The 27353-nt window shown below is 40.7% G+C and overlaps 2 protein-coding genes across 2 annotated transcripts; one reads left to right on the forward strand and one right to left on the reverse strand.

Annotated features, from left to right (window-relative positions):
• Positions 1-114: 114 nt before the first annotated feature.
• tgfbi (transforming growth factor, beta-induced) lies at positions 115-11794 on the reverse strand. Its single transcript, XM_076292396.1, has 17 exons — positions 11644-11794; positions 11255-11353; positions 7189-7253; positions 6871-7028; positions 6445-6609; positions 6206-6352; positions 5802-5943; positions 5256-5468; positions 5012-5149; positions 4777-4919; positions 4011-4147; positions 3414-3544; positions 3020-3144; positions 2472-2574; positions 2306-2367; positions 1234-1258; positions 115-802 (listed from the first exon to the last, which is right to left on the reverse strand). The coding sequence occupies exons 1-17, from the start codon at positions 11757-11759 to the stop codon at positions 741-743; spliced, it is 2031 nt and encodes a 676-aa protein (XP_076148511.1). The 5' UTR covers positions 11760-11794; the 3' UTR covers positions 115-740.
• Positions 11795-19388: 7594 nt separating this feature from the next.
• stard15 (StAR-related lipid transfer (START) domain containing 15) lies at positions 19389-26979 on the forward strand. Its single transcript, XM_076293012.1, has 6 exons — positions 19389-20004; positions 22779-22926; positions 23377-23480; positions 24195-24312; positions 25230-25282; positions 25501-26979. The coding sequence occupies exons 1-6, from the start codon at positions 19855-19857 to the stop codon at positions 25717-25719; spliced, it is 792 nt and encodes a 263-aa protein (XP_076149127.1). The 5' UTR covers positions 19389-19854; the 3' UTR covers positions 25720-26979.
• Positions 26980-27353: the final 374 nt, after the last annotated feature.

Genomic DNA, 27353 nt, shown 5'->3' on the forward strand with positions numbered 1-27353 from the left:
TATGTAATGTTTATTGATGTCTTTGTAAACCACATTGTATGAAAGTGTCTGTGAAGTGTCATAAACATAAATACAGATATAAGAGGCTTGGAAAAATACCATGGTAACTCTTGATTAAAAAAATGAAATGTTTTATTTGAATATGTGCAGACATTGTTGCTTGATTCCACACATATGACTGCCACAGTAATGTACAAATGGTTTGTGTGTTACTTTACTTTAAACTGATGAAAACACAGAGGATAAACAATTATCAAGGAGACATGATAAACACCTGCATTGGTATGTGCCCAAATAGCATTTTTGTTCCAGCTTAAACCATGCAAACATGCTACAGGTATTAAAAACAAAAAAACACAGTAATTCTCAAAATCTGTTCTGAATAAACATTCTTGAACTGAAAAACAAAAGTCACTTGAATGAATATTCAAAATTATCTTATAAAGCTATATGAAATCATATCAAATTGCTGTCTTTGGTTTATCATATAGTTCTTACATCAAGCAAAGAAACTATCCAAATCTTGGCCTTTGTTATTTAAGTTCAAACAAATCATTTCTGACTGCTAAAATAGTTCCTTTTGTGTCTGTCAACATGTTCACTGTTTGTTGAACAGTTTTCACAAGAATAAACATCCTATCACCCGAAAGACCAAAATAAGCATATCGTCTATAAACCAAACACTACAAGTTCAAATATTGGAAGGTGAAGTTGATAATTATCCCCTTGCTTGAAAGGATTTACTGAACACGAGTCATTGTTTTACTGGACCGACTTCGCATAACCTTCTGGAAGAGATCGTCTGAAATAAAAAGAATATGTATCATTTTCTATGCATATTTAGAAACACTTTGTTTTAGCTGTGATAACAAGACAAAAGTGAAGTCAACCAGGCAGATTGGGTTACGCCAAGATTTGTTGGGAGTACACATTCCTGATCTTGGCAGGTTAGCTGTTTTGTGCAGACAAAGTGAAAATCCTTTTCAAAATCTGGCAAATGAATATCATATCATGGGAAAACCTCACATTTTACACCTGAGGTCATGTAACAAAAGTGGTGGTCACATTTGGCCTTAATCTTAGGGACAAAATTGTTTGGTTGAGGATTAGTATCTGAGGATTTGCTTATGTTCAGTGCATTTTCATTGAAGTTTCAGTTGATCCCTATTGCATTGACAATACAGGTGCCAACTGGATTGAATATCATTAAAGGTGAAACTTAAGAAAAATTACCGTTTCTGAGGACTTGCGTGCCTGCCTGCAAAGAAAGCAAACAGAGGGCAATTACATATCAAACTGTTCAATACTCTGAAACACTGCAAACAATGGTGTGAGTTTAATCATGCACTTTAGCTGTTTGCTTCAAAATGTTAATGGGATCTAATGGCCTGAAGGAATGTAATTTCTTGATGTAATGAAAATGAATGCCCTATATGCAGAGGTAAAAGGATGTGATCAATTACTGATGAATGTGATCAGGGTTCCCACGGGTCATGACATTTCTGGAATATCATGACAATTTGATAAAGTCTATTCATGGACATGGAAAATCAGGGCATTTTATCATTTTTGGGGCAAAGTCATGGGCTGAATCCCAAAGTGAGCCCTGAGGACTAAGGACTAAAGACTCCCAGACTTAATTGATCTCAGGTGCGAGTGAGTGAGTGTGTGAGGCTACATGAGCTCAGATAGGTATAAATGGGATTGGGACAGCACCTCACGAGATCACATGTTACCATGGTGACGTTTAATAACAAAGATATTAACAAAGATAACGCTTTGAACTGTGGGTAATTCCCTTTGATGAAGTCTGCACTGATGCAGACTCACGGAAAGGCCTCGTTAAGTGTGTGCTCAAACCCTCACGCCCTTTGAAATGTGACATTAGGACAGCCCTAAGCCCTTACGAATTTTGTGAGAACGCGCAGCAAAGTCCGTGAGTCCGGACTTTGGGATTGGGCCATGGATTATCAGGGGATTTTGTTGTAGCAGTTTAAAATGTACTTGCCAAAATATGTTAATACAAATATATTTCGACGCAGAATTCATGTATATCTCATTATTAGCTTTACTGCTTGTTTAAGTGGTTGTGGTTAGCCTAACCTTGTTTATTCAATGCCCATTTATTTGATACAAGATTCTTGAACCATACGCAGCTACTCTGAAATTGTTGGTCGGTATATTGTACCATTCATGTCATGGAAATTCAGTTTTTTTGTCAGGGAAAGTCAGGGAGAAGTCATGGAATATTACATTTCACTTAGAGTGGGGACCCTGTGTGATTAGATAATGACCCAAGACTTACTTTCACTGCAGATGCACGTGTTATCACAGATCCAGCTGCTTGATCACTCTGAACCTTGGGAGCTATAAGACATAAATGTGAAGCATTGCATTAGGATTCTGTAACTTTCATGAAGTGATGGTAGATCTCACAATACTGTCAAATTGTTGAAAAGGGAGAGGCTTACGGAGTGGCTTAATGATTGTGTTTACGGCGTGAACAACCCCATTGGTGGCCATCAGATCAGCGTCAACAACAGGTACTCGGTTCACATACATGGTTTGGTTTCTCTGAAAGAGGTTACAAAATTACATGAGGCTCGTAACTGGACCACTTCAAACAAGTCAGATAACATTTACCAATATGTCTTAAAATAACACTCACAAAAAAACCCACAATGATGATGATGACACAATGATATTTCTGTTTTTCAGTGAAATCAGCCTTGAATTATGGCAATTTCTATATGGCGGCATTTCACTCTGGAAGTGGTTTTCATTGATGGAGGCTTATAGGAGCCTTAAGGTCCAAGCATACTTGTACGGATGTGGTCTACACACTGAACGGATGACGCAAAACTCATCATACGTCCAGTCTGTACAGCCTTTCTGTGTTGAAGCCAAATGAATCCAGTAGATGGGCGACACAACATCGTACAACATACATACAACATATGTTGATCGTACAACATATGCACTGCACAGAAGTATACTTGTTGCTTTATAGTTGACCTACCACACCCAGCTCCAGCCTCTCTCCCTGCAGGGGCTTCACCCGTGTGTGAGATGTCACTCCGCCACTGACCAGGAGCCCCTCACCCATATGGTACTTCAGAGTGCTAGCAAGCTGCTGGGTGTTACCTATAAAGCACACATCAATGTGAGGCTGGCAAATCAATGGGCACATGCACGACACAAGGAAATAATTTAAGGTTCTAGAACTTTTTAGAATAGGAAGTTGTCTGGATTTAGAAGTAGGATTTAGAATTTAATAAGTAGCTCTTCCAAAGCAGGACAGTCATTTCAATTCAGTACTTGTTCAGCCCTGTCTTTTTTATGCTTTATGTATCGCATTTTGTTTTAGAATGAAGTCAGCATGTTTGTGTTGGCAAGAAAGTGAAATGCATTACTCATGAGTCTGTTGAGTTCAGCCGGGGGCATAGCCTTGAAGGCATCGTTGGTAGGCGCAAACACCGTGTAGGCACCCTGCTTGTTCAGCAGCTCAGTCATGCCCGCCTTCTGAATGGCGTCAACCACAGTGCTGAAATAAACAAGAGTGGCCATTAGAGAGCATGCTCAGAAAAAGACACAACAATGTCACAGACAGGGATGCGGTGCACTGAATAACCTGAGTGAATGCTGGGACCAAGGACTGCCTTAGAACATGTTAATTCATGACTGCTGCGGAAAAGTGTTGAGCACGCTGACAATAAGTCTTTGAATGTGGGTGGGAATGTGCAGCTGCATATTCCCTTTCAGCTTTCTGCTCTGTTAAACCCATTACACCCGTTTTGCTTTGGATATTTCCCCTGCAGGGTATTTTCAGAGCTTTAGGGCTTCAAAAGAAAATTGCGAGACGCAAAGAAGAATTCTCAAGTCAAGCAACACCTGCAAGGTATCAACTTATGAGCATAAGATGATATCTTCACTTTCCTTTTGACTTCACTCCCTCAAGGCCAATACTAATCAGAGGGAAAGAATTAGGGAGGAGGGTAACTCCTTCTCACCTAAAACGATTATCTGCCTTCAGAACATCCATAACTGTTCCCATGGGTGGAGCAAGGACCTTGTCAACAGTGAACATGGTGGCGAAACGTCCAGTCTTATCATGTGCAGCAATGCAAGCATTTTCAATACACAGGTTCTGGGAGAGAGGGGAAAAGATTGTTACTCAAACCAGTCCTCACTGCAATGTTGTTTTATGTGAAGACTCATGATTCAAAAGTGGTCTGTGGAAAGAATTAAGTCGATGCAGAGAGGATGTTTCCGGTGGTCTGTGAATTCCATTGCAAAGCAGAAATGTGAGAGCGCTACACGTTTTATCCACCAGCCATACAGCACACAGAACATGACTGGAAAACACATGACACATACATAGAGGAATAGTCTTTGTATTTTTATGACAAGCACTGAACACTTATTGTGGGTATTTGATCAACCTACTAAAAAATTAAAATCAGTGTATGATGTTTGAATATACTTTACTGTATGTTAAAGTTGAATGGTATTTAGCAGACACTTTTATCCAAAGCAACACGGACTAGCAACCGTGGGTTCGGTATGTAAATGTAACAATTTGCATTGTAAATAAATATTATGTTTCTTTTCACTTAGCAGACACCTTTATCCATAGCAATGTACAACAGAATAACAATAAAACACACCTTTAAAATATATAGCATAGTAATTTGCTCAATATTACATGTTCAGATGTTTTTTAAATAACTTTTCCTTTCCAAGTTATATATAAAACCTTCAAGCAGGCCTACTTACATTTCTGTACACAAACACTCTCAGTTTAAGTCCTCCGAGGGTTTCCAGTTCCTGTCCATGATAAAGGCCCTTGGAAGAAAGCTGCTCTTTCACTAAGTGGTTCCTCATCAACTTCTTCTTCTCCTCAGTCATGGTCAAGCTGCCTGTGACCAAATTCCATGTGGTTGTGAGACAAAATCCCAAGGATGAAGAGCAAAAAGGCCCCTTTGACCAGCAAAACATTTTACAAGCATACCTTTGAAAGCATCATCCTGTGGGGCCAGCAGGGTAATGGTCTCAGAGCCTGTAAGATGACTGGAAAGCCCCGCATCAACAAACATCTTGGTTGCTGTGGTGACTGTAGATCCCTCCATGAGCTCAATGAGTGTCTTAGCTTTGAAGATATACCGCACAGTTAGTCAGCAGTGTTAACCAGAAATGTATGAGGTAATTGTTCAGATATTTATGACCAACGCACACAGAGATGACAGGAAGCCAACCTGAATCAGGAATAAGGAGCTCATTAATATAGTGGACAACTCCATTGGTGCCCAGTTTGTCCTTCGACTGAATGATGGATTTGCCATTGAGGGTCATCTCATCTCCATCACAGCCCACCTCCAACACAGTGCCCTGCAGAGTTTCTAAGGGCATTCCTGACACAATGGACTCAGAGCAGTGCATATTCTTCAGGATGTGGTAATTCAGCATGTCTAGAGAGTGACGAGACAAGCCAGAACAGGAAACAGTGTCAAGAACAGAAAATTATACTCTCTTCTGAATGAAATTACTTCAAAACAATGTAACATTGTTTTTGAAGTAAAAAAATAGTTAGATGCTTTGACCTGATAACATGATAGCCTACTATTACCTAATTTGCATTGTAAAATATCATATGGGTTCTGTGCTCCATGAAAACATAGAACATCATATTTTGATGGGGGAAGTGGTGAATAATGATTGACTGGTCCTTATCTTAGATATGTAAATGATACATTATCACACACAAAGTTCTTGTCCCAGTTTACTTGCTTAGAATAAATCACCTTTCAGGGCCACTGGGTCTCCCAAGATCCTGGTCAGAGTATCTGCAGGAATCTTCTCAAAGGCCTCATTTGTTGGGGCGAAGATAGTGTAGTGGCCTTCACTTTCCAGCATGGTGGTCAAACCTGCAGCAGCAACAGCAGTCTAAAAAGATAACAAACAAAAGATAAATACTATTAAAACATTTCAACTGATAGTATTGTTATCATGGTTACACTAAAATAAAAGGATTGACTTAGTATTATGTGGCACAAGGATCCCCTTCTAGAATGTGATATGGAGGATTTAAAAACAGACTATTCAAAGTAAATACCAATCTCAAATGTATTTTCTATATTGTCATTGTGTAACTTGTATAGCTTAAAAGTAATGAAAAAGTGTGAGACATGAAGAGCCTATGCTTTACACGCAATGTCTCCAGCTCATCATCGGTGTCAAGTAAAGTGTTGACATCATTGGTAATGGCGGTGATGACTCTGTCCACGACATGCACAATTCCATTGGTCGCATGTTGGTCAGTCTTCACAAGGCGGGCACAATTCACTGTAACAACCTTTTAAAAGAAACAACATCTCATTACAGTACTGCAGCATATGTACTTGTGCTTCTACATGTCATCTCTCAATGCAGCTATCCAATACTCACTCCATTGGGATAATGATGGATGTGAACATCGAAGTCTTGATACATGGAGGGGAAGGCAGCGCCGTGCTTCAGGTCATCGGAGGTCAGACGTCTGTTGACCATGTGGTAGTGCAGTGCATTCAGAAGCTCAATGTTGACATTGCTGACCAAGGCATCTAGAATTTCCTGCAAGCCGCATGAGATCCATCACATTCCATCATGGTGACCACATAAACAAGATTGCAGACCACATATTGCCTCATCATGGAGATGTTGTACTGTTTTCTAGCGTTCCAAAACATGAGCATGAGTAAGGGGTCATTATAATTTTGTCATCACATCAATTAGCCCTCAGATGAGAGGCTTACTTGCTGAAAGTTTTATGGAGTGGTAAAGTTTGAACCTTTTCCAGCCAGCTGTAGACTGTGGACGGATTCTAGTACTCACAGTTGGCAGGGCAGCCCAGGCCTCGTTGCTTGGGGCAAAGAATGTGAAGCTGCCAGGCCCCTCAATCTCTTCCCTCAGCTTGGCCCTGTCAGAGTACATTTGAGTGGTGGTGGCTCCAACCGCACCCAAAGTATTGTAGATGTTCACCAAGGGCAAGGCTGCAAAACACAAACAACACAATCATCCTTCCCATGTTGAAACAAACACATGGTTCTAACAGCAATACATATGAGAAAGTAAGGCAAAACTGAACCACAAGCCAGGTTTGCACATATAGGCTGTGGCATTTCAAAGTGGAGGACACATCGTCTTCTTTACCTGCAGGGCAGCCCTTCTCTCCCGCTACCTTTTCATAACCAGGACAACACTCATAGCTGATCACCCTGTAGACACAAACATGCCACAAAATGACAATTTTACACAAAGTCAAAGATACTTTTATGAGCATGACATGCACTGTCACACTGTTATTTGCACCGCCGCTTTCAATCCTCTGTCCTCTGCTGCAGTAGCATTTAAAAGTGTGATGCCAGCCTTCTGCCTGAAAGGCAATCATATCTATACAGTCCTGTTCTCCATTTTGTTCCCTTGTATTTCCATTATAAATCTGTGCTAGGCTTGAAATGGTCTGGGAAGGTCATAAAAAACTCATTTCCTTTGAGAGCACAGAAATCCAGAGACACAGAATTGGCCAGAGGAAACTCCTGAAAGGGAACAAAGGGACCAATACTGAAATAGTGTTTTGCCAGCATAAATAAATGGGAAATTCAAAACCATCTTCTGAGGGTGCACTGAATACAAACGTCAAAAGTTGAGGAGGCCCCGTATATTCATATTTCAAACAAAGCTAACCACTGTGGTTATCACTTAGTTGTACATCATAAAAGATGGTTTAACACAAGAACTATGTCTCCGGGCTATAATCTGGGCTGGACATTAATGGTTGCCCGGTTGCCCTTGACTACCAAATTCTTACAAGTGGCAACCAGATTTGGTTGGCTTTAGCAACCAAAACCCCATGCCTGGTTGCCAAGCTGGCAACCACTTTTAAACACTTTTAAAAGTTAACGTTGAGCCCTACTATAATGAGATCACTTATTCATTTTAGAAACTAAATATTGCTACAACAGTAGACCCCCTGTCTACAAATACTTGCTTGATGACAGAAGGAGACAGACATATAAATGTGCCCATAGAACATTATTCACATTTCTCCTATTGTCTTTACAAAAGGTATACAATGAAACTCATGTCATTTATTACAGTGGCTATGTTTCATCTCTAACAAAAACACAGACTTGGATTTAAGCGATCAGCTGCTATGAACATAAAAAAGGAGTGTAAGGCTAAAGATGTAAGTCAAGACAAAGAGGACAATCCTGACATTCAGAGTGGGGGTAGCCTTGTAAAACACAGAGGACTGGAAACCAGACTGAACTGATTATCAAAACAGATGGTAACTCAACTCCTGTTTGTTCTTTGCCAGCATAAACAAAGATGGTAGCCATGGATTTCTGACAAAATAAACAGATAGGCTGCACAATTCAAACACTGTGTACATTGAACTTCTAAATGGTGTGGTCCCTCACAAATGGTAAAAAAAGTGGGAAGTCGGCTTGAAAGATGCTTGAGAATGTGGAAAGTCTAGAAGAGCAGATTTCCAACTGTCATGAAGGCCTTGGCCTTTTCTGTACATCTAGAACTTTACAACATGGAAAGTGAATTTAAATGCAATCCCACATCCAACAAAGGACCCAATCAGATTTTTTTTTTTATTGCAATTTATTTGGGTTGTCAGCTCCCGTTTAGAGGGAATTAAACAGACCATGTAATCTAGACTGTCAAAAATCGTGTCTGGCAAGGGGTAATGATTCCCTGAAGAAACAGCCAAAAGGACCAGGCCAGTGGAGTGTAGGTAAGTTATTGGTCAAGAGGCCGGTTATTACTCTCCCCTCAAGTGACCTGGAAATAGCTTGCCTCACTGCAATGCCCATTATGAGCTGTGCAGACAAAGACAGGGATTGTTCACACAGACTGCAACCCCTCACCCCACCCCACCCACCCCCACTCCCCCCTAAACTTCAAAACCCCTCGGAGGTTGTCTGTAAATCAACACAAATTCAACCTGATAATGATTAGAGTCTTGTTTTTCAAACCAGACTATTGTCCTGTCATATTTATTCTAGTCCTGATTGTTTATTTTTTATGCATTAACACATCAGGACTTTCTGTGACAAAACAATAGACCAAATAAAAACAAAACATTTGGTAACATTTGGACGATTTGTGTGTTTTTAGAAACAATATAGATCCTCCACAGATTTCTCTAAAGCTGTCATTTCCTAAGATGTCCAGTGCCTTGAGCTATGCCTGCTTCCTCTTTTACTTTCTGGGAACAGCAATGAAAGAAACACTGTTGTGAAATGTAAAGTGGAAACGCACAAGACCTCCTCTGTTTCATAAGCTACCTCACACTTCATTTATGCTGATACTTCATTTTTTCAGGATGTGGTATGTTGGTTACATTTGTTTTTTTCTAAAATTGTGAAATTACTTACTTGAAAACATAATCCCATCACCCTTCTATGTTACACTGATATAGAATCCCATGCCATGTCAAAATCCCATATCCAAGAACCACTCTCCTCTAAGCCTGTGTCCATCAGTCAGGGTTGAGAACATTTTTTATGAGGAATTTGCAGCATGTCTGCCTCCAAGTGGAAAACCAGAGTGCTCCTTAAGAGGAAGTCAGCGAACAGCTCATACCCAATGACTAGCATCCTACACCTCCATGTTTCAGCCAAGTTGATAACTCCTTTGTTAATAAAAATACATTGTCAAGGTTATACCCCACCTCACAATGAAACAGTTCAACTGCTTTAATATACAAGACAAACTGCTGAGGGCCTCTAAGTCATTGGGTAAAGCCAGTGAAATCAAGAACTGAGGAAGGAATTGGAAGCTTTTTCAAAGCTTTTCGACTTAAAATGATACACCTGCCTTTTCCCCATGTGCCAACAACAAACACACTGTTAACAAAAGACTTGGACAACTTGTGAGACAAACAGACAAAAAAAAAAAAAAAAGTTGTTTATGGGCCTGTTTATGGGCACCGGCACATATTGAGAAAAAAAGACAAAAGCGTTTAAGACCAAATGGAAACCTAGGATGAATGGTATACACCCTGCTGGCAACTAAAGCCAAATCCAAGGCAACTTAAGATATCCTTTTAGATAGTTTCAAATACAGCTAGGTTTCATACTTGAGATCTTATTGGATCATTTTAAGCTACAGTTGTGATCTTAATGAATTTGAAACCCTGCAGATAAAAGTCAGTAGCATTCAACATATGTTAACTACATCAAACAGAGCTGACAGATACAAACAGTTACTTCCTTGCAACATATTCTAAAAATACCTCAGGTCAATACTGTACATCATCAAACCAGATCAGCTGGCAAAGCAGTTGAGGACTGGCTACGCTGAGACTGGTGGCTGTCTGCTAGAACAAACCCAACCCAAAACACCGGTGCATCACGGGTAGCCTCCAAACCCAAACTGCTACAGGCAACAGGTATTTTTTCAACACCTGAGTGTGGTAACTGCAGTAGACGCTAAATAATTATTTAATCAAGAACTATAGGCTACAAAACATACATGTACAGTATTTGAATTTAATTAATGGTAAAATGGTAAGCTTTCCCCTTGATGGTCTGAGGTCAAAGCCTGACTTGAGTGACATTAATTGATGGTTCTAATAACTTTCATGTTCAACATTACTGTACTACTTCACTGTTGACTCAGGGCGTAATTATGGTTTGCTACCAAGATGTTTGGGCACCAGTATGAGGAAAGAATTTAACTTTTTCAATCTCTTAAAAACAGTGGCCCCTATTTTTCATGCTTGTGTAAGTTCTCCATGTCTAGCATGCTGGCATTTTGGCTCCACAAAACACTATCATTAACCGCATAGCTACATCACAGACTACCTTACAGCATCAATTTAAAGCAGCCATGGGATCTAAGGGATACATTTTTCCAGGGGCATTTTAGAGGTCCTGACAGAGGATATTTTCAGGATTAACTCTCATACTTCAGTGGAAACTCCCTGCTACTCTTGCAATATTTCTGCAAAATGCATTATCTGAATTAACAGCATCTCCACAACATGGCTAAAATAAAGGGATTCAGAACCCCATCAATGTGTGAAAGTTCAGAACCCCATCAATATGTATCCTAAAGTGCACTCCGTCAGCGGATTCAGAAGCGTAGCCTACATCGTGACTTTTTTGCAGACAATATTTCATCAGAAGCAGTGCAATGAAAAAGAAAGGCAAAGAAAGACAAAAGTTTTTTCTGTGGGCGCTATCACACTTCAACTCACGTTGGCTTTCCACAGATCTTGCGATGATACCATTGTTTGCAGTTGGTGAAATACTTCTTATCCGTTCCCTGAATCTGCTGCATTGCACAGACGTTAGGGCTACAATGGGAAAAGATAGGTAAGATTCAAGTATCCCGACAAAGGCACACACATAGCCTACAGAGCAGTTTTTTTTTTTTATTTGGAGACAGTTCTCTCATCTAATGATCTGTTGGGTATTAGCAGTCAATATCTTCAATATCTCTTTCAAACGCTGTATCAATGTTGATCAAACCGTAGCCTGTGAGAGTATCTGATAATGTCATGATTGCTTATCTTTTTTTATTAACCATAACTACCTTAATCACTTTTTCTTTCAACGGTAATTGATTAACGTTGATTAAACTTACCCATGCGCCCGTCCTCTTATTCTGCTGTGCTGCAGAACTGATTGGTATGGCGACTTTGCAACACATATCGAAACAATTAAAGTTAGTGCCAGAGCCAACAACGTTAAGTGCTTCATTTTGATCCTCTGATCAGTACCGTTACTCTCCACGCTGCAAACAAGTATAGCCTATGTTATAGGTGTCCACTGGAATAAATACTAAGGAGACTCCTTCCCATCAGGGAGGGGCTTGGGGCGGTGATATGAATAGGTAATATGAAACACTGCTCAGGGGAGGAAAATTATGACTTTTCTTCAGACTACTTGACAAGAACGTGTCTGGTTTTAAAATGATTTAAACCCCTCGTGAATGTTTGCCCGTGTTAATGTGGTCAATCTGACATAACACACTTTTCATTTGCAAACCTCTAAAACACATTTTAAAAATGTGTAAAAATGGAAAATATGGAAAAGCAGGCCTAGAGAGGAGCCCAGATGAACACTGTAGGATCTGCTTGTTTGAGCAGGGACATTATCTTATGGGCACTATGTGGATAGTTCCAAATTTGGTGAGATGGGTACAAACAATTTGAAGAATTCTTTCCACAATATCCTTGAAGCCAACTTTTGCAAAGAGCCTCTCAATAGTTTAAGAGTATTGATAAAACAATTAAAACACCTTCACTGAACCATAAACACCTTCATTAAGCCATAAACACCTTCATTAAGCCATAAACTGTGGTCACCATGTGGTGTTTCCCCTAAAAGACAGATGAAGAATGCCATTTTAAGCATCACTGACACAGTCATGTTGAGAGGTCGAGAATGTAACCTCTCCGTTTGGTCCTGATCTTTGTAATTAAAAAATACTTCTGTAAATAGGTTCACATGAAAGGTCGACCCTCATTTTCATGGTCAGCTGACAGTAAACAGCAAATGAGTGCGCTCAGTTACACCCAAAGTGCTATTACACCAACTATGGTCTGTCTGTTTTGTACTGAAGTCTATGCTTATATTACATAACAGTAATGACATCATAATACGCACTTCTGTATTTAGTCAGCATAAACAAAGTCCACAGGTATTTCCCTGGTAGTTTAGTCCTTGGGTTAAGAAGCATTTTGTCCGTCATTCCGTAATACACAAGTGAATGCTACTTTTTGAGAATGCTGAACTGTGAAAAACTTGACTGGTGCCAATATCAATGCAGCCGCTTTCAAGTTTCACATCTTTGAAAGCTGCCTTTCATCTCTGGATTTATAATTTTTTTTTATTTTCTCCATCCTATTAAGTGTGAACATGGCTATGAAAAACTGTATACTGTACATTCTGATGTTATTCAGCTGTCCAGAGCTTTCATTGCTCTCATCAGTGTAATGGAATGAAGTCATGAGGCAGAGCTAACACTAGATCATATCCAGAGTCCGCCTCTAAGCTCCATCTGCTTACATCTGTGTGCATGTCATGCACATTTGGATTGCTTTTGTCATCCCATTGCTATCTTTATTACAGTGCAACAAATGAACTGTTCCCTGTTGAACCTCAAACCAAACCTTTCTGCCAAAGTGCAAGTCATTTACTTGGGACTGCCAACATCGTTTTAGTCAATGCTTTCTTTTTTTAAAATATCCGGAACACCCACACAATGACTCAGAGTCCACATTGAGTGATTTTTTTTTATCAAGCTTTGTTTTTATTAAAGAAAAGACAGAAGAGTTGCTGAGGAGGCCCTGTACAAAAGGCAGAGGATCCTGTTCACTCTTTGAGATCACGATGAGTTTAACAGATCCGTAATGGCAACTTCTGCCCTTCCTCTCACATAATCTGCTCAACCACAACCACAGTAAGACTCTCTTGTGGTGCCGTATGCAAATACTTGCATTATCTTCCTAATCAAATCACTGTTAAATTATTTTCTATATCTATGGTTAAGTGAATGTCCTGTGTGTGATGAGATGAAACATGCATATACTGTGCCTACTGATTGTTTTAAATGGAAGCCACAGGATAAAAACAAATATCTTTTTGTGGATTGTACTTTATCCAGCTCTTTGTCATGGGAGAGGAGAATGACTGAGCTTTTGGAGGCTGGCAGCAGTAAAAGTGATGACTGTACAGTCCAGCCCTGTACCACACATGCCTCAGGTGGAACTGTTGACCAGCAGGGTGACTTCAGTTCCTTTATGTCTGCAGTGCATTAAGAGATCCTTGGGAAAATATATTTAATGATTAAACTGCCATGTTTGGATCAGTCTCAAGTCCCCTTTTTATTAGACGACAGAAAGTGCTGCTTCCAGCCCTTGATGGATGATATTCAACAAAATGAAGCAGAGTCATTCCTCGGTGTTTCACCAAGAAATGGCTTCAATTATCATGCACAGTATACTATTAAAGGTTTCAAAATGAAGAGGGGGAATTGCATAACCTTTATGCAACCCACAAATCCACTACTGTAAAAGAATACCTCTATGTCCTGAAATCTCAGTCACTGACATTGGAGCTGATAATTAAATTAATGTTGATTCTGTGCAACCGTAAGTATTTGCGTGCACAAGAGGTCGTGCCAAAAGCAACCAAAAAATGACCTCAGATGGAACATGATCAACATAAAGTATACCTTCAGTCAGACAGGTTTTCGAAATAATAATTTCCACACAGCAAACCCCTGTGTCACGTTCTGGGAGAAGCTTATAAATCTACAATACCAGTCCGTAAAAGCCCCACTTGTTCTCCCCTATATGCTGCCATAATGGACCATTGGCCATGTGGTATTTTACTACAGAGTCTCCTCCATGGCAGTGGAGTTATGATGGGTTATGCGTCTCCTGCTGGGGCTCTGACAGTGTGGTGTGGACACTGGACATATGTGTTCCCTGAGAAATGAGAGCGGCCGTGGAGGGGAGAGACATTTTTAGCATCACTTCAATTATGGCTCAAAGCCATTTAGGGTAGATAGATAAATAATCACCAAAACCTGTAATGCTGCTGTTCATGTTCTTTTGACCAAAATGGCTTCCAACAGTGTTGGTCCTATCAGACTGCTTTACATAATAATCTTTACCACCAATGTTACTGGTATGTAAACATTTGCTGCTGTCCCTAGGTATGTCTCATGGCCAAACAGGAGCAAAAAGTGTGATGAAGTAGCAATTATTAGGTAATGCCTCTCTGGACCATGAGAGCGGATCAGTGGAAAACTCAGCAGGGTTCAGGATGCTGTGCATACAGCGGTTATTAAAGCACAGATCTGCCACGTCAACCATCGTGCCATACATCAAACGTAAAGGCTCTCACACTCACAATGGCATCTGGTAGTCTACATGCTGCGTTCAAAAGCTTCCCGTGCAAGAGGACGCCAGACTATATAGCTCCTAGACAATAATTGCACTGCAGAACTCCTCCCGGACTAATATAAAGGCTTAACCAAGCGTTTCCAATTAAAGGTATTTAAAACTTAATGGCTTACCAGGTATGCACATAGGCAATGTTTGTGAGCCTCAGTTATTTTTACTGGCTGGCAAGTTGTGGGGGGAAAAACAAACAATTACCACCCAACAGACTCAAATCTTTTGAGAGCCATTCTCTTAAGTATTGTTTGGCTAAAGGCCTCTCAATTGGCTGCTGAGACAGTGGAGAAAGAGCTACTTTTTAACAGCTTTGATGCTCCAGAGACCAATTTTCTCTCATTATCTCCCTGTCAAACAAATTGGTTAGTGCATAAAGAGTTATATCAATAAATGTAGTAGCGCTGTTATGCTTCATGAAGGAACTAACACTGATACATAACTGTGTTTCTGTTGCGTTTTATTGTTTGTTTATGTAGGCTTGTTAATCCCCAGATTAACTAATAGCATGTTATTTAAGCATAATTATCTTTAATGCAAATGTATCTCATCATCATTAAATGCATACATAGGATGTGTTATTTATTTTGTTTGACATTTAGAACTTCTTAAGGTCACCATACTCTATGAATTCACAGAAAAATGCAAAAGAAGAGAAGGGGTGGTAAAAGTTCATAAAATATAGACAGTTCAAACAAATGTGATCCTGTGTATACACTGTGGTTTAGTCTATTAATTTAAAAGTGCACAAGATAAAACACAGAAAATGTCACTCTAGTGATCTCCCATGCAATGAAACGTGATTGACAATCTAATCTAATTCCTCAGGCTGTACGTCTTATTTGTTATTTAAAGTCAGAGATGAATTATGACATGTTACCTTGTGGACGTCTGTTTCTTCTATTACTTTTTATGGCCATGTCCAACAGGAGCTGCCATGGGGCCTCGTGTTTAATGTTTAACTCCACGGCAGCCAGAGAGGCACACATTCCTTTGCACAGGCTTCCAAAAGGAATGATAGCTGCTAATACTTTCACTCTGTAAAATTCTTCTCTTTAAAACCTTTTTCATACGTCAGATGCTTTATATTTAGAATCCTAATAGGCAATGACAAAACCAGTAGTTATTGATTTATCTTCTTGTCTCAAAAATCTTTTTATTTTTTCAATATATTTTCATGAAGACTTTTCTACTATTAAATTATACCAGCTTTACTTGTGCCTCTGGGTATTTGTCTAAAATATTTAATTTAAATAACATAAGAGAAGTGCTCTCTTCTTTTTCTTTACACTTTCCGTGGAATTCATTCTTTCAACTCACTGATGTTGATAATGATATTACCTAGAATGGCGCACTGCCATTCTTGATACTTAAAGACAAAAGTGGCCTGCTCTTTTGCAGCGTTTTGTGGCTTCAGAGAAGGGCCATGCTTTACTTCTGGAGTGTGCTTTTGCATCTCCTGTCACGTGGCCGCTTTTCCATATCAAACCACAAGGGTACATGAGTGGGTTACCTTACGGGGAAATAATTAAGTGTGTTTTTCCAATCTCCTCAGGGGTACCAGAGGTCTCCTTACTGCTTCCTGTTCAGCATTAAGACCAACTTGAGCCAACAATTGGTTACCTGGGATACAATTTTAGTTTGAGACAAAACAAGGAATGCAAGGGCCACTCCTTTTTATCAGCTTTTTATCTTAGTGTGAATTTGATTTGCTATTCTGATTCAGATTTAGAGTTAGATAAGACAATGATTTAGAAGGATGACATAGGAATGTGTATGGTTGTTATGATTTTATCCTCTCAGATAAAGCTGGTATCCTTGTATATACAAGTGAGCTCAAGTGGTTTGTTGCATAACTTCAGTGGAATCCTCCCGCTAAACAGTCCATGAGCATCCTTCTTCTTTCCGTTCTGTTTCATTCCTTTCTATTTCAGTTGTATTGCAATAGTCAGCCTGTATAGCCTATTATGTCTATTAACTGTGTAGACAAGAAGGAGATAATAGCCAATGGTCCAATGACTACATCATAAATATTTCTAATGGTAGTTCCTCGGGGACCAATAAGAAATGGTGACAATGGTTACTGGGGTGTTTCAGTAGCCTCTGTTTAAAAGGGTCAGGGCCATGTTGCAAATAAATGGTAAGGGAAACAATGGCAACATTGCAAGCCATTCAGATCAGGTTACTTGTGCAGATGTCTGGAGGTGAGAAAGGTTAACAGCCAGAAAAAGGGGACAAAGCTTAGTCATACTATGCGGCATGCTAAATGAGTGGGGGTTCAAGGCTTAAACATCACAGAATATGGTGGGTATTGCACAACATTTCCTCGCAGTGCAACAAAAGCTCATTCACCAGTGGTTAGGAATGTGAAGCTCTAAGGTACCTTCAGAAATCAACTCAAATCATTTCAACGTGTGGGATAGCAGTGTTTTATGGTCACTCACATCCCACTTTATTTGATCAGCCAAATAGCTATGGTCACAGCAATAGTATGGATGAAGTAGCCTATCTCATGTTACCATACCTGTGAACTGTGGCACATACTGTATGTAATATTCTGCTATTTAACCCAGTTTATCAAAGCAACGAAAGGTTTGGTGGGAGCACAAGTCTCATTTGAAACAGCTGCATTGAATTCTCAGACCAAGACATCACTTAATAGCACACCATTACAGAAGCACTATTTAAATGATGACCTCAATGCCTATGACTGTAATATTAACATGTGTGGTGGTGCAGATGCCGTGTGGTGGCGTATGCCAGCGTGTGTTGTGGTGGCGTATGTCAGTATAATACTCTATCCAGCAAATACGCTCTGTCCAAATGTATCAGATCACTAAAAAAATATTTGGTCTGTTTCCACATAAGTGCTTCGTTTTTGGGTTTGCTGTTGGTTTACCCTCTGGAAACACAGACACTAACATTCAGTAATGAATCATCATCCATTCAGGTGAATCATCATCCATTCATTATCCCTCTTCCATTAATGACATCATTAGCCACACAAGGTTTTTTTTTCTTTAAGGATCAGCTTCTTCAGAAAAACCAAGCACAAGCACTCACCTTCAGTGACAGTGCAGGTCTAAACAGACAGCGGCACATCTTGGACTGTGGAGCAGTTGAACAACGTGAGCTCAGGTTGCAGCCATGGTTGACACACACACTAGAGAGGGAGCCAGCGGCCCACACACCCCCCCCCCCCCTCCCTCCCCACACCCCACACCTCCCTCCCACCAGCCACTCAGGAGGCTGAGGTCATCCCAAGGTGTCACGCTGACGTTACATGCAACAGCTTGCAGGCCGGCCCAGAGGACTGACGCTCATGAGGAATGGCAGCCAGCAGGGAGATATGGAGCCACGCAGTGGATGCCAGAGGAAGTCCCACAGAGAGGGCATGACAAGCTAGTAGCCCTGTGGAGGGAGAGTTGCAGTGATACAGCTGGATATGGATCAAGGACTAAATGTTTGGTTTTGCGCTGCTGGTTTAGTCTGGGAGTATATTATTGTCTCACAAAGAGACATCAGTTTGGCTTCATTTGTGTTGCTTCATCTGAAGCTCAAGGTTCAGGTTAAATGACATGTAACATCATATGTGCGCTTTAAACATTTTAAAGCAAATGTACACCAAATAACCAATCTGAAATTCAAGAATAGCCACAGATGCAAGACCTTATAAAAACCTTGCCAACAAACACATTGTGCAATCGTACCACTGATACTGTTATGGTCTCTGATAAATCTGCTACATGATATCTATGGTGGACTACATTTCACAATTGTGTCCACTTTTGGTTAGCTTGATGAAAGCATTTATTTGTGGTTGGTTGAGTGCTGACTGTCTTTAGTTTATAGCGCTATAGCCTCTTGCCTAAAATAGCAATTTCTAACATAGCTAGAATGAATTACTATTATGAGGAATCTGAAATTCCAGACTTTATGTATCCACTCTCATGGGCCTTAGTTCAAACAGGCTGCTTGACAGACACTAAAACATTTTGTTCAACTAGTTGAATATTTTACATTATGCAAAACCTGAAAATCCTTAACTTCCTGTAACAGTCAGTACATATCCAACAAAGAGATTTTCATCCAAGTCAAATAAAGACTCTTATTAATAGGCTACTTAATATGTAGGCTATGTCTTTTCCAATTGATGCTTGATTTTTTCTTACCTCTCCAGACAATTTTTTGGTTGTATTTGCTGACAGAGTGCACATTGGGAAACGATTTCCATTTAGGCTACCTATGATTGAATAGGAAGCATTTACTTGTGTTATCATGGATCTGCTGATCTTCACAAAGAAGGGTTGCATAACACTCCAAAGTGGATGAGAGGGGAGGAAGAGGTTTTAAGGGAGGGCGACAAAAGGTGGGAGAGCATGTTCCGAGGCTGCTGGCGAAATATGAGCTGTATTCTATCCAGCCACGGAGGCTAAACAAAATAGCCACAGAAAAAGGAGTCTAGTACTGGGCAAACATGACACCCGATCTGTTGTTCATCAGTCAGTCTGACTAAATGTGTACTCGTGTAGACTACTGCCCCACCTGAAAGGATGTCGGTAACGTGACTCCTTACCTATATAATGCTCTCTCTCATCAATGTGAAAGAGTGCCTGAACTAGCGCGTCACAAGGGTTGCTGGTACACCTGCTGGAGTAGGCTAACGTCCCGTCAGGCAGTCATCAAGTTGTATCTTCGTGTGGCTAATGACAATCGTCGCTTATTTTGTCGTTTACCTGGACACAGGTAAGCTTTAAATCTAAACAGACCGTACAATCAAAACCGTCAGGGGGAAAAAGCACGACCGGGGAGATCTTATGAGAATCGGGAACCCTGCAGTCAGTCCTCACCGGTCCATCTGATTGATTCGCTGCACGGGAGAGGGCAAGATGCCAGTCCAGATTCCGGATGATACCGATTTTGCGTCGTTCAAAGAACAATGTGAAAACCACGAAGGATGGATAGCGCGGTACACCAAAGGTGGCGTGACGGTATGGTGTAGAGACGGCGATGACAGCAAAGGTGTCCAGAAACTCAAGGCAAGTGTGCTGCATTTCCTCTATGCATTTTCACTGCATTGCGGTCTGAAGACTTTTTTCGCATTGAGAGGATTGCCTAGTTATTCATAACATTGCAATTTAATATTCTATTATGTATACTAGGCTACACTTGAATGTAACTTGACATTTGCAAAAGTGAGGAAAATTCTCTAGCAAAGTTCACAGCTTCGTGTTAACTTTGTGGGCCTAATTAAATTTCCTAATGCTTGACTACGGAACTAAATGATGTATATTTCCTATGTCTTTTTTAAATGGCATCTTTCATTCTCGCACTCAAATTAATTAGGCTAAGTTCATTTTTTAGGAGGCCGCCTTATTGGTGTTCTGTTTCTTTTGGGGAAAATGGGTAGCCTACAGTCACTACACCTCTTTGTAGTGGAGGTACACTTATGATGATGAATGAACATTGTTTAATGATAGGGGGATTATTCCCGATGGCACAGTGTGTGGAGTATTATATAAGGCATAAACCCACTTAAAACTGACCATGAGCTGCAAGGTGGGGGTGGATCCATTGTTGAAGAACATTGTGTTACACTCAGTGCCTTGCCTCAGTCCTATTTTGTCCCCCTATGATAGCAGCTTTCGCTCACAGCTGCAGTAAAATAACTGCTGAGCGCAGATATATGACTGGAGTGGAGGTTGCAATGGATGTCGTCTGTTACTGATTCAGGGTTTTATCACCCTAGTGAAATCTGCACAATGGCGTCTTTCCTCTCCCTGGATGTTTGCCAGAGTGGAGACCCAAGGTAGAATATTATTTATAGATGATCCACATATATTTTGTAGGAGACAGCATCTCTGGCTTCGGGAACATCCAGGGAATCTTCTCAGGCAGTAGGCCTTTTCCTGCCTTCATGTTTAATTAATCTAGGCACTGAGCAGCAGCTCCTATCACGTTGCTCCTTTAGAGTGAGGATTTTGTGCCATCAAGTTACAAAAGGCAAGGCCTGTGCTGCTACTCCACCAGCAGTGCATGTTGTTAGAGAGTGTCCCCAGTCTGTTGTTCCTATTTACCCACGACACCCAACCTTAAGAGCAATATAATCAGTATTGTAATTTCATCTGTTTTGTGCAAATATTGTTTGTTTGGTTTTGGTATACCTTTCTTTTGATAAGCTTTAAGCATTACAGCAGTCCACACACCAATACAGTACTTGACAGTTACATAAGGAATGTCTTTCAGACACTCACACACAAACTCTCTCACAGACACACACACGCACGTGCGAGCGCATGCGCACACACACACACACACACACACACACACACACACACACACACACACACACACACACACACACACACACACACACAACACACACAATGATTTACCACATGTGTGATGGCTCATCAGTAACCAGAGGGGTGGCTTTGCATCTAACCAACTGAAGCAGCATGTCCAGCCCCTACCCCCATCCCCTGCCCATCCCCAGGAGTCAGTGTCAGTGATGAAAGAGCCCACTTTTAAGAGGCAGGGTGCACGCAGGAGACATCCTGAAAAATTAAGAGCGGAAAAACTCGTGGTAACTGCTAGCTCAGATGCGGAAACCTGAGTCCCAGTTGCGGCCCAGCCGGAGGGTATGCATATGTTTTTGAATGGAGCACTACAGCTGACCTCCACATCAATGACTAAGGGGCACCGCTGGTGGAGAGAGACCCAACACTGTTTGGGGCCCCTTTTTTGAGTGCTGCTCTGGGGCTGGAGAGGAAAATGGTTTTGGACCCCAGAATATCGACAAAACAGGGATGACAGACGTGTCTCAATAATTAATAGAACTTTCTGGGGTAGTGATGCACTTCTTGCCATGAATAATTTAGTATGTGTAGGCATTGACGACATTCCATTCATAGAGACCAAACAGAGTTCGTTTCAAGGAGCCCAGTGGAACTGGGGAGCGACGGTTCGCGCTGGGTTGGGCGGAGGTGTCAAATGAATAATTCAGCTGATGTCAGGGGTATTAAGGATTAGGTTACATTACTTCTTGCACTTTCCAAACAATATCTTATCATGTTGCACCTGACATTTTTTGGTCTTACTTGATCCATAGACCTACGTAAGCAGTTTTAAGAGTGCAAAGGAAACAAATGTGTTTTTAGGGAGTTTGATATCCGAAGGTAACTTTGCACTTTCATCTTCAAGCTGTCTTTTTAACATTATTTCTGGCTACAGTGGCCAAGAATGAAAACCATACAGGGGAATTTCATAGCATGCTGACATATTGAGTTGTATATCTCATTACTTCATCTTGACAGGTCTGATTGTGGGGGGTATGTTTTATGTGCACATGCTCACTTGTGGAAAGTGTACTCCAGGGAGTCTAATTCATTGTTAGACCTTTGTGCAGCTTGGTTGTGAGCTGGATATGTGTTTCACCTGCATACCTTACTCAGCCATAGTAAATTGGTTATTTATGGACTAGCACTGCTACTGTTCCTTGACCCAACATAAAGTCTAATTTCTCTACTGACAAGAAGCAAGAAATCCGTTATTGATCATAGTGCACTTATTCATGCCATCGTGTAAATGGATTATATCATGGTTTGTGTAACTCCAGCAGTGTTCAGTTCCAGACACTTAATGGACTTGTCACTGAAACTAAACAGTTTTCCCAAGTCTCTCTCTATATAGCATAGCATTAAAGAGGAGAAGTCATAAAGAACACAGATCATCCCGCAAAGGTCACAAGGTCAACCGAAAACACAGCATGTCCCAAAAGACTAACCATGTATCTTTTTTTCTGTCTTTCTAGATGAAAATTGTGTGCAAAGATGTCACAGCAGAAACATTATATGATGTCCTTCATGACACCAGCTACAGAAAGAAGTGGGACTCAAACATGATTGACACCTTTGACATCGGAAGGCTGACGGTTAATGCAGATGTGGGATATTATTCCTGTGAGTGGCACACACACACCATCTGGTTACTGGGTTTCTCCCTCCCACTGAGAGTCCATTTCTGCTCCTCTCTGGAGTCCTGTCTGGTTCTATTTCTGATTTGCTCCACCATTGATAGTCTCACAGCACACACACAGAAAACAAGAAAATTCCCTGCCTAGATACAGGAGATGAATCATATTTTTTTTAACAGTCACTACACCAGCAAGCGAATCAATAACATTCAATTTTCTAACAGTGTCTCCATTACCCAAAGAGCTTTAACCAAATTTGTCTTCGTAAAGAGAGGCATTAAATTAGGATAGATGGATCTTTCCTCTTTTTGCAAAGACCATGGAATGCTAAACTAACACATCACATTAATGCTGACAGTTTTCCTGGGCAGTATTAAAGCGAATAGCATGTGATGTGTATCTTTCTCACTGCATATTTGTCCTCCTGTGATTCTAGGGAGGTGCCCAAGCCCCTTGAAGAACAGAGACTTTGTCACAATGCGGTCATGGCTGCCCTTGGGCAATGACTATTTGATCATCAACTACTCTGTCAAACATCCGGTGCGTACATTTGAAATGTTTGTTTTGGAAGAGTCAGGATTCATTGAGCCTTGTGGAAGTAGATAAGTAGGTATGTAAGCTTTAGGTCCACACATGTGTAACAGAAGACGTAAAGGCCAGTAGCAAAAGTCTGACCACGGTGTCAAGTGAACGGCGTGGTGATTTAATCTCCATGTAGCAATGAATAATTACAGTATGTGCCCTGTGCGCCGCCGGTAGGTCATTTTTTCCCTCTGTGAGATGAGAAGTATAACAGAATCTCTCTGAGAGGGGTTCTTCCATGCACGTGGGGTGTCAGAGAGTGCAGCCCAGAACTCTGCATGGATCCCCTTGTCCAGGAAAAGTGTGCCTGACACCAGATGTTGGGAGTAGTCACTTCTGTCACTCTCAAATCTTTCGCCCTCCTAGTCTTCTCTCATTTTCAGGGGAAAAACAAAAAATGTTGAAAATTACGAGATTCTTACAAAATCACTAACAGATGAAAGTAGAAGGCCTGTTGCTAAACATCATCACTGATAGAAGCAATCACTGCGTTAAATTATGTAGTTATCATTCCTTCTCAATGATTTACTTGTACTTTCAATGACACTACTTAATTACATGATCCAAATTCCATTTTAGTTGTGGCATATGTTAGATATTATCTCAGTGAAGGTAATATAGTGTGGTATACACTCTGGAAAAAGGTCTTTATATCTCATTATGTTGTTTCAGCAATATCCGCCAAAGAAGGATTATGTGAGAGCAGTGTCACTCCTCACTGGTTACCTGATCCAATCCAATGGGCCAAACTGCTGCTCCCTCTACTACTTAACACAAGTGGACCCAAGAGGTAAACCTCTCTTCATATTCCAACACCGCTTCATGTTCGTAAGATGTCTTCATTCACTATAGGGATAACAGCTTTCCCATTTATTTGGCACATAACATTTCCAGCCATTTCCATAATTCAACTATTATCCACCACTGAGGCCCTCAAACCTCAATTTACACCTTTGAAAGCACTGAGATGAAATATTTCATGTACACAAGCACAGCACACTCAAAGAACTCAGGCATGTAGCTTGCATGGCTGCTTTATTTGTTCTTTTATCATTTATTTATTTTGTTAAAGCCAGGCTTGCCCTGAGCTCTTTAATGCAATTTCCCTAACACGGCCCTCATTTATAAATGAGGCCCTTCACTGCCCTGTTCAGCCGCAGGCCTCTAGCGTTAGCTATACGCCTCAGGAACTGATTCCATTGGACAGAAGCGGGGTCAGGAAGTCTTTGATTCCCGAAAATAAACCCCAGTGCAGGACATATTTCATAAATGTGCTGATGTCATCCCTTTTTCCTCGTTGCTCGGAGACATCGGCGGATTATTAATGTCTTCCACTGCCACGACTCACCAGCTGCTGGTGACCTGTGGGACCGCCGCCACAGTTCAGCTCCCTCCACCCATGCACATCATTCCACAGGACTCCACACAATGGAGGCCTTCTGCTTTTAATAACACCCCGAAGATGCTGATTGATTTAAGATGGCTGCACATTGTTTGTCCCAAAACAGACACAGCCACAGCATGTCAGCCAGCACAATAGCTTGATTACAAACCCACTTAGGGCGGGTTGGTGTTTTAAGTTAAAGCATCAAAGCTGACAGGGTAAATAATCGCGGGATCAAATGTGTTCATCATGCATGCAACCTCAAAGCCTGTCAACAGATCACACTTAAAATGTGTCTAAATGCTTGTTTGTTTGTACCCCAGGGTCTTTGCCCAAATGGGTGGTCAACCGAGTCTCTCAGATTGTTGCCCCAAAGGTAAAAATTTTTATTTTTCTTGAAACCCCTTCAAATGTGCATAAGCCATTTCCATATTGAACTAACCCATTCCAAAAACCAAAGGCAAGCTCTATTATGTCCTTATACTGCCACCTACTGACCAGTTTAGACTAGTACAACAACAATCAGCTGAAAACAGAGAAATCCTTGGTATTTACATCAATCCCCTCTCATGAGCAGTTGTCTCACTTCTTCAGGCAATGAGGAAGATCTACAAAGCATGCCTGAAGTACCCTGAGTGGAAGCGAAAGCACAACCCCAGCCTGAAGCCGTGGATGTACCCCGAGCAGAACACGCTGCCGTGCATCAACGTGGCCGACCTGACCCTGCAGCGAGGCGACTCCCTGGAGAACATCGACGAGAGCGGCCTCAGCGAGGAGAAGGCCCAACACCACAGCGACGACGACGAGACCTAAACGCTCCACAGGGACTGCTCACATCCCTAAGTGTGTGTGGCGGCGTGCAAAAGCTATGTGTGTGAGAGTGAGGATGTGTGCATGGGTTTAATTGTTATGCATTACATGACTCACTGTTTTTCTCTTTATCTCTCAGTTTTTGTCCAAACATACAGTAGGGTTTGCATTCAGTATAATGATGATGGAATACATTGTACAGTTTCTGGCACGTAACACTCAACACTCCCAGCCTCATCCTGAAAGTGAAGACATTCAGCTGTATGTATATATGTACAATTGAAAGGCATAAAAATTCTGTTCAGAAAGTATACATCAAAATATTTTAATGTAAAGATATTTGTACAGGGATGACTTAAATAATAACGTTCATTAAGAGAGTTGTGGGAAAATATTGTGTATCCTTGAGTTCGAATTACTACTATTTGGAACGACTGTTTTACTACTGATTATCTATCTTTTGTCTGCTTGTTTGGCTTGTGGCTGTTTCAACAGTTTTTGCAATTAAGGTTAACTTCAGTTAGTTCAGATGAAATCAAATAACCACAAGATTCTACTCATTTACCCTGCAGTCGACCTTACAAGACATGTCCTGTGGATAAAGTTGTTTTCAACAATTGTTGAGGGGTATTTTATGGCATTAGTGTGGAGTTTTAGATTTGTATTATACTGAATGGCATTATGATAAATATTGCACATCCCTAAGATCCCACACAGCCTCTAACTATGGGGAATTCTTCAGAAATGTCACAGACTTGCGGATGCACTTGGGGTCAAAGTATTGTGCACTGGTTAAAGTGTGGTATACTGTTCTCTATGAACATTTAGATGAACTTGTTGAAGTAGATAAACTGGATCATTGTGCCTTAATACCACATCACGGCAATAGGTCTAGATTTGTTTTGTTATTATTTTTATTTTTTTTAATGAAAAAATGCATATACCGTTATATATTTTAGGGCAAGTGGACTTAAATTCCCTAATGATGACACCAAAAGCAACGGTCTTGTAAACATCAGTGATGGCAGTGATGGGGTTGTAGTCCAGTGGTTGTAGGCAGTTTCAAATTAATAATGGCAAGAATTAAAAGTTAGACAAAAGCAAGTACTTCTACTCTGCATGGGTACTTAGGCAACCTTAAAAACTGAATTGCATACTTGTTCACCTCAGGGGTTGAAAAATCAGGTGTGTTTTTCTTTATCATGCTATGCTTTCTTATTTCCTTTGGCTGACAGATTTGTTTCATACTCTCCTTTTCCTTCCAAGCCCCCTTTCTCTGTTATGAATAAAGACATTATGTTTTGTCTTGTAATTGCATCTCATGTTCTTTACAGGACAGATAGGATTATTTGCAGAGGTTACACTGGTGGGTCCAGATTAATGTAGACAGGGGAAATGTGGACGCAGCATTCTTTATTTTAAAGTGGAAATTTTGGGTGTAAATATTTAGCAGATTTCACTGAATTTGACAGTGTAACCACCATGTAAAGCTGACCAAAGTACAGAAGCTCCTTGCTACCCTGATCAGCAGGTATCATTTCTTGGCAACATATACTGTATAGTTGCATATAGTGTATAAAATGGATGAGGGATATCATATAGGTTTGTGTTGTTTTGGTGGTTGCTTTGGTGCAAAG

The sequence above is a fragment of the Alosa pseudoharengus genome, unplaced genomic scaffold (assembly GCF_046254945.1).
Source record: "Alosa pseudoharengus isolate Yale_2024_CS ecotype anadromous, Long Island Sound unplaced genomic scaffold, YU_APseudo_1.1 YU_APseudo_1.1_scf_19, whole genome shotgun sequence".
NCBI lineage: Eukaryota > Metazoa > Chordata > Actinopteri > Clupeiformes > Clupeidae > Alosa > Alosa pseudoharengus.

Excerpts from the sequence above, each read along its gene's own strand:
- tgfbi (XM_076292396.1), bottom strand. The coding sequence starts at position 11,759 with ATGAAGCACTTAACGTTGTTGGCTCTGGCACTAACTTTAATTGTTTCG. Across the intron at positions 7,254-11,254 it reads AAGATCTGTGGAAAGCCAAC|GGTGATCAGCTATGAGTGTT; the intron begins GTGAGTTGAAGT and ends TTGTGTCTACAG. Across the intron at positions 2,575-3,019 it reads AGAGGCTGGAGCTGGGTGTG|AGAAACCAAACCATGTATGT; the intron begins GTAGGTCAACTA and ends AACCTCTTTCAG.
- stard15 (XM_076293012.1), top strand. The coding sequence starts at position 19,855 with ATGCCAGTCCAGATTCCGGATGATACCGATTTTGCGTCGTTCAAAGAA. Across the intron at positions 20,005-22,778 it reads AAGGTGTCCAGAAACTCAAG|ATGAAAATTGTGTGCAAAGA; the intron begins GCAAGTGTGCTG and ends CTGTCTTTCTAG. Across the intron at positions 22,927-23,376 it reads AGATGTGGGATATTATTCCT|GGAGGTGCCCAAGCCCCTTG; the intron begins GTGAGTGGCACA and ends CTGTGATTCTAG.